The sequence below is a fragment of the Haliotis rubra genome, unplaced genomic scaffold (genome assembly GCF_003918875.1).
Source record: "Haliotis rubra isolate DU_JTF1 unplaced genomic scaffold, ASM391887v1 Scf2051, whole genome shotgun sequence".
Classification (NCBI taxonomy): Eukaryota; Metazoa; Mollusca; class Gastropoda; order Lepetellida; family Haliotidae; genus Haliotis; species Haliotis rubra.
The window spans coordinates 62,985-71,052 of NW_025766061.1; the positions used below are offsets into that span (position 1 = coordinate 62,985).

At 39.1% G+C, this 8,068-nt stretch overlaps 1 protein-coding gene across 1 annotated transcript; it reads right to left on the reverse strand.

Moving 5' to 3' along the window:
* Window positions 1-3,865: 3,865 nt before the first annotated feature.
* On the reverse strand, window positions 3,866-7,763 carry LOC124276085. The gene is made up of 5 exons (XM_046711742.1): window positions 6,872-7,763; window positions 6,431-6,619; window positions 5,164-5,629; window positions 4,721-4,868; window positions 3,866-4,022 (listed from the first exon to the last, which is right to left on the reverse strand). The coding sequence occupies exons 1-5, from the start codon at window positions 7,247-7,249 to the stop codon at window positions 3,866-3,868; spliced, it is 1,338 nt and encodes a 445-aa protein (XP_046567698.1). The 5' UTR covers window positions 7,250-7,763.
* Between the last annotated feature and the right edge of the window lie 305 nt (window positions 7,764-8,068).

Below are 8,068 nucleotides of genomic sequence, written 5' to 3' on the forward strand. Positions count from 1 at the left end.
TACAAGGGCGTATAATTACAAAGATAAAATACAGTTTCGTTTTGGAATTAAATGGAAAATGTAGTCATCTCTTTTACTCATTGATATTTTCATCTTCGTTATTAACTTATTATGATAACAAATGAAAACATTTTGAAGTTTAACTATATCTGCCAGTGTTAAAAGGTGTTATAAAAAAGGACGAAAACAACGAAGTCAATGTCCTCTTTATATTTTTGTCTTGTGATCCTAGCATAATTTATTCATTATCATATTTTTATGCACTTTGGAACTTTATCAAATATGCACGATCTGGTTTTAGTGAATTTATAAAATGAATGTAATTTCTAGACATTTTTTACTCAGACTCTCTCTCTCTCTCTTTCTTTCCAACAATATCTACATACGAGTGTTAGGGTTAGTCATCTGCAGCTGACAAAGAAAAGTGTTCTCTGTCATGTGTCGTTTAACAGTCTAATATGGAAAATGTATGTAACGTTATAACTTGTGATAGGTTCTCAACTGGTCACGTGACTGATTCAAGCTATTCACATTGGTGTATAGCTCCATTGGTCACCCAATGGCACACCACACCTGACAACATGTGCATGATCTTACGGAAGTGTAGTAGGGCCACAGTGAAATGTTTTTTGGTATTACTATCTCCTACGTAGTACTTACTGTCTCCTACGTAGGACTTAGTATCTCCTACGTCGCACTTAATATCTCCTACGTAGGACTTAATATCTCCTACGTAGGACTTAATATCTCCTAAGTGGGACTTAATATCTCCTACGTAGGACTTAGTATCTCCTACGTAGGAGTTAGTATCTCCTACGTAGGACTTAATATCTCCTACGTAGGACTTAGTATATCCTACGTAGGACTAAATATCTCCTACGTTGGACTTAGTATCTCCTACGTGGGACTTAATATTTCCTGTAGGAGATGATCGATATACATTTATATAGATTAATCTGAAACGGTCGACTTAAATCCCCAGACACGCACAGAATCTCCTGTTTCACTGTTTTAGTCACTGTGAGAGTCTACAGTCATTCGTTTCATTCACTATTATAGTCTACAGTTATGTGTTTCATTTACTGTTAGAGTCTACTATCATGTGTTTCATTTACTATTAGAGTCTACTGTTTTCTTCACTATTAGAGTCATGTGTTCAACTAATTGTTGTACATTACTGTGTTGGACCGACTGTTATACTTTACTGCCTTGCGTTCAGTTTGCTCTACTATTACGCGTTGCAGTTAGTTCACTGTTATATGTTGCACTTTGTTACGATTTACTATTATGCGTTGGATATTTCAGAGGTCGTTGCAAATGAATCATAATCTGCGTGTACAGACGTGTCTTAGACTATAGGTGGCAATCTATGTGTACGTATCCCCTTATATTTATACAAATAACTATAATGACAATTCTTTGACTTTTTGAATTTCGTATTGTTTTACGCCGCACTCAACACTTGTCCAGCCCAGGCAAGTGAACCTGTAAACATTTACGAATAAAACCGCAAACGAGCGTTGCATCCGATCCAACCTACCCCCATCAAGACAAACAACAACTTGCGGAGGTCGTGTTATAACCCGAGTTTCATATCACAACCTCACCCGAACCACCTCTCTCTGTCTGTGTGTGTGTGTGTGTGAATAGATGTATGTATGATAGATTATACATAACCATACCCAAACCTCCATAACTGCAATTAGAACAGGGTCCACGTCACCCTAACGTAATACACACACAATAACACTGTACAGTAACACTGCGTTAGCGTCATGAATATTCACTAAATAACATTTCGACTATCTAACGTCCTGCATAGCCAAACATTTCTCATCTTAATAACCATCCTTAAAAAGGATATATAAAGTCCTACGTAGGAGATACTAAGTCCTACGTAGGAGATGTTAAGTCCTACGTAGGAGATAGTGACCCCCCAAAAAAAATTTCACCGTGGCCCTACTACGCTTCAGTACAAAAATATACAATTCTGCTTTTGATAACATTTACAAGAGGGAATCTACCAAACTCGCCATATAACATAAAGTTAGTTGTACTTTTCCTGAGCTATACTAAATATTTGAGAAAGTCTAGATGGACACTTTCAAAGCAAGAAGTATTTTCAAACCCCAGACCTCACATCCATATAGAAGAATCGGGGTGACCATACAATCAAACAATTTCAAATGACAATCAATAGAAAGTTTAAATTTTCTGCCTTGGCGTAATACAAAGAACATTGCTATTGTTGCCTTTTCCACCAGTATACGTTTGGTTTTAGTAAATTTACTATTCTTTTGTAGTGTAATGCCAAGATACGGATAATAATCTACATTTTCCAGGATAGTATCTCCAATATTGAAACTTCTTTTGGATGTGTTAATTTTAAGTTTCCATTTTTTACAATAATTATGAAAAGAATGTAATATATTTTGCAAATCTCAAGGATCAGAGGACATAATCTCTAGTTTACATAACACTGTTACACACTGCAGTAACAACAAAAGCCCACTCCAGACGGTCATGATCGATAGAACATTGGGACACGCTGCTATGGGTGTGCAACGGCCGAAAGATTTTATTTCCATGTCATCGGCATTCAAATTCAGTTTACACTGACAAATATTTCACCCAGACTAGGTACAATACATGTTAAACTTAGCAGTCCGTTGCTGAAGCCCGGTAACAACAAAACACACGTAAAACCAGAGATAAACCTTCATAGGAAGTTAAAAACTCTGGAACCGTGTTCCCTCAACGTATGCAACAGCAACCTGTACTGGAGGGTCTACAGCAGACTATGTTCACCTTAGATATAAGGTACCTTACATGTGTTGGAATAAACCTTACAAAACATTCATATTTTGATAATGTAAATAAACAGGGCAATGTGATAACATCACCATTACTTATAAATAGAGTCCGTGTTTAATAAATACTCCTCTCTGTTACAGCAGTATAATGACTCTTCAACCAACAGTAAAACACCAATCTTTAAAGTAACTGTATTATAATGGCTCTTCAGCCTCAAAGGGATATACAAATAGAGATGAATATATCGGTCATTATATCTGACGTCAGTTATTATAAAGGCTCTTCAGCCAGCAACATATATAAAACACCATACGCTTAGATGCATGAATAGAAGTATTATAACGGCTCTTCAGCCTAACAATATATACAAACATTGTATTTGCTTCATTTCAATATATGAATAGAAGTATTACGACGGCTCTTCAGCCTAACATATATACAAATATGAATTAGAAGTATTATAACGGCTCTTCAGCCTAACATATTCAAAATATTGTAATGTCATTTCAAATTATGAATAGAGGTATTATAACGGCTCCTCAGCCCAACAATTCTACACTACATCAATGTACAAATCAGTTCATTCCAATATACAAACTTGTGAGTATTATCATGGCTCTCCAGCCGGGATACAGCCATATAACATGCACACCTAATATGTCTCCTGACAGTAACCAACACCTGCAACATATGAACATAGTTTCATTATGAATACATAACTATTGGGAAATAAAAAAAAATAAATCTATATATATATCTTTACAGTAAGCTTTACGTTAGCGTCCATCATAAAGCGGCCGTGGTGTACTTTCAGCGAGAATGACCAATTCAAATTAAGTAACCCTTATATATCCTTAACAGCGCCACCCCACGGGCAAGTAACTCTCGTTACACACCGCTAGGAGAAAACAATTTCCTACTAATTCATCCTTCAAACGTAGGAAATATAATTTCTCCTACATAACACTGTTACACTCGGTAACAACAAAACACATTCATGATCAACATTGGGACACGCTGCTAGGTGTGCACGGCGAGATTACAAAGAAAATCAGAGACCGAGCGACAGAGACACCTTGATCCTGTTTTCCAGTTTATCTTTAACATAACCGTCCTTAGCCTTTTCACTGCGCCATCGACCATGGCGTTTGAACATACGATCTGGTATACCGTTATTAGCTGCAGCAGTAGCGCCTCCACTACGAAGACTGTGCAAACCATACCGTTTAATGTCACTAACAAACGGTGTCAAAGCCTCCAAAATATGTCTCGCAACCTAGTATAAGACATAGGTTTGTTGCTTCTCCTCAGCTCATACTGTCCCGCATACTTTGTAACATTTCTAAAGATGTACACATCTGACTGAGGATTAATTGAAGCAGCCTGTAAATACCTCTCCAAACATTCAACCGGACAAAGTTTTGTACCTGTTCTCCCAATCACAAGCCAAGCACCATCTCGGTAAACATCAGTTTTGGACTTTTCAATAAACAATAACATATGAGAATTGTAAAACACAATATCTGAACGTGTTATATTTAGTAGTTCCTCGGATCTCAGGAATCCTGCGTAAGCTAGTAAACACATACTTATTGTCCGTAAATTGTACAAAGATGGATCTACAATTTTTGAATCGAATAAAGAATTCAAAATTTCAACAGTTACCGGCTCTTTTTTCACAACTGACCTAGCTAACTTCCTCTTAGCTGCCTCCAAAACATTTTTCACTAGCATACTGTCTGTCGGACTTACCAGCCCAATAACCGTATGAGCATGCCTTAAGCTATAAAAAGCATTTACAACTGGCGAAATAGATTCACTTCGCTGCACAATCGACAACAGGTATATGGCACAATGCAACGGTGCAATAGGCAATACATCAGGCATGCTACTACTCTTCGCCCACCTTTTCCATGCAGCATAACCATAACGGTACTTGCTCACAGTTGACTGAGCTCTGGACTGACACAACAGGTCCGGTAACCCAGCAGCAAGTTCAGCCACCTCATCAGGCAAAGACGACAGATCACTCTGGTAAGCATCATGAAATGCATCTGCAAAACACAATTATACAGAATCAACGAAAATCAATCAACAGTGCAATCATATTAAAATGCAAATCTTGTTCACCAAATAATCCTCCCTTAATCCTGCTGGGTACATATGATTCTTTCAACGTAGGTAGATACACGTAAGACTTAACCTCAGGCATGAAGACAGCATTTTTCCAAAGTAAAGGCCAAAAACAAGCCGATTTCCACTCTGGAACGACTAAAGTTCCCACTGCATGACATTCCGCCATGTGTTTCAAAACTCGAGGTATAAGACAAATCGGGGGTACTATCCAACTCATGGTCTCTCTCCATGTGACTGTGAATGCATCTACAGCAGCACATCCTGGGTTACTGTAGCGGGAGTTAAACTGTTCCAGCTTAGCATTATAGTAAGATGCAAACCTATCCACATGATGTGGACCCCATAACTTGTCAATACTCCCGAACACAACGCTTGCAATACCCCAGTCATCATAGTCCACAAGTCGACTGAGGTAATCTGCCTGCAAATTACCATTACGAGGAAGCCACTGAATACTCAGATCTATATTATGCTTAAGACATACGTCAAAGATGTCCACAGCTATGGACTGCAAGTGAGATTTCATGCTGCCTTTGTCTACAATGCTGACGATATTTTGATTGTCTGTAAACCATTTAACCTTACGGCGATCGAGAGAAGAAACCAAACTCGCGAGCACCATATACACCGCCTTCAGTTCTCTCCAAGTAGAACTCTGTCTTGCTTCTTCCTGATTCCACTGCCCATGGGAAATTACACAATCAACGTCAACACTGAATCCACCAAAACCACTGTCACTGGCGTCTGAGTAAACAATCCTCTTAACCAAGCTCGTCTCAATAAGAGATCTAGACACATATATATCTATTTTGTTCAGCCAAAATTTCAGCTGGGCAACACTTCCAGGAGATAAAGAGATCTTATTCTCCCAAGACCACGTTTTGGCTACATCGATACTCAACAACCTAGTCATTAGCTGAGCTACTGGTCCGATAACTGGTTTCATAGATACTACCTGACCCACCACACTCGCAACAGATCTCACAGCAATACGTCTAGGATGCAGCCTTAATATATGCAAGATAGTATGTTTCAACTTATCTATCTTCCTCCGAGGAATGCTCATAGTTAAACACGTAGTGTCCAGTCCAAACCCTAACCATTCAATGGATTGAGATGGATGCCAGAGTGACTTCTCTACTTTGGGGACAAACCCTGAAGATACGAGATCGGTTTTAATGACTGCACCTTGTGATAAAGCTAAATCCTCTGAAGCACCGGACATAATTCCATCGTCCAAAAACGTAACAATTTTGTGTCCATCAGCACGCCACTTCTTCACTATCTGACGTGTAACCTTAGTGAATACGTAAGGAGCTGAAGTCGGACCAAACGGTAAAACTAAGAATTTGTAATAGCATATATCACCACCAGTATCACGCCATGTAAATCCAAGATAATCAGTATGAGGGTAGAATATATCGATGTGGTGGTATGCAGAATGTATGTCAAATTTGATTAACCAATCACCCTTGCTCACATATGTTAAGAATGTGGTCCAATCCTCGTACTTCACGCTAGACTTGTAAACAAACTTGTTAACCCGGGAGAGATCAAGGATCAATCGTTTCTTCCCTGAAGACTGTATGGACACAGACAGTGGACTGACTACTCTGGGGGCCGTAACACACTTGCTGATGAGATTTTTCTTGAGAAGCTCGTCAATAGCCTTTGTAACAAAAGTAGAATGCGTAAGGGCTGATTTATTGTTTTCCAAAAACATATGAGGCGGTTTGAATACAAATGGAATGTTATAACCATTTGATATAATGTCAAGAACAAATTCAGATGCACCAATATCTCTCCAAAACTGAATGTTCGTTTTGAGACGACCCCTAACTCTGATTTCAGAAGTACCTTGCTCATATTCAAAGTAATCGTCCGTTAAGTTAGAATCAACAGAATGACATAAATACTTAACTGCCAAGTCCTTGTCTACTGCTTTACTGGGTTGTGGTTGAACTCCCAACTCCACCTCCCGACGTGGCTCCAGTTCCGCTGGCGGTGTATGGACAGTCTCTTCTAAAGTGTGTAAATTCTCCACACGCAAAACATGCTCCGCTTCTCTGGCTTCTGCCACGAAAAAGATGTGAGGACGTGGACTGGACAGGATGCACAGAAGAAGCAGAATGAGCACTAGAAGCAGGCTGCACGGGCCGGAGAAACGTAGACGATCTTCGTAAGGACCTACTGGCCGAGTAAGGAGCTTGCCTAGCACGCTTTTGTCTGAGTTTCTTGACGGCTTTATTGTCTGCGCGCATGATTTTCTTATCATCGTCAGAATCGTCTGCCAACTCATTGCTGACGTACTGCCGGACGGTTTCCCAACCCCCGTCTGAAGAATCCGCTATCTTAATAAGTTTATTTCTTCTCGTCAACCTGTCGAGCTCTTCAGACAGTAACGTCTCAGCGTCTTCCAAACGTGAAGAACTCAACGCAGTGAGCACCTTTTTAAGAGATGTAATGGATTCTTCGTTGAAGTTATACTGAATTTTATTGCCCTCACGAGACCAGGCGTAGTCTTTTTCAGCTTTCAGCTTCTTAAGATCAAGTGTAGTTTGAACGAATTCATCTCTTAATGCGCCAATCTTACTATCAATGGAGGACTGTAGCGCTTCTTGTTGTTTCAAGATGGCGTCAAGTTTAGCATTAGCGTCCATCATAAAGCGGCCGTGGTGTACTTTCAGCGAGAATGACCAATTCAAATTAAGTAACCCTTATATATCCTTAACAGCGCCACCCCACGGGCAAGTAACTCTCGTTACACACCGCTAGGAGAAAACAATTTCCTACTAATTCATCCTTCAAACGTAGGAAATATAATTATAGTTTATCCTGGATGGATTTAGTATGTTTATTAGAAAACTATAGACATTTTTTTGTAATGTTTATTGGCATTTTGCAATCGAGATTTGTTCTGGGATGATTTACAATTTTGGTATATCCTTTTTGCTTCGAAGTATTTTCCCCGTGAAATTTTGCATTGTTTGCCAAACCAAGGTTGATTAGTGCGATTTTTTAAGGGATGTCGAAGCGATTGATTTTTGCATTTAAAGCCAAAAAGCTTACCTGCTGTAGAGACAAGCACATTGCTTATGGCATTATTAACAGGAGTGAT

Coding starts and splice junctions, on each gene's coding strand:
- LOC124276085 (XM_046711742.1), bottom strand. CDS start 7,249: ATGAGTTGGCAGACGATTCTGACGATGATAAGAAAATCATGCGCGCAG. Junction 5,630..6,430: donor GGACCACATTCTTAACATAT/GTGAGCAAGGGT, acceptor TCCCATGGGCAG/TGGAATCAGGAAGAAGCAAG. Junction 4,869..5,163: donor CACATGGAGAGAGACCATGA/GTTGGATAGTAC, acceptor TGTGTTTTGCAG/ATGCATTTCATGATGCTTAC.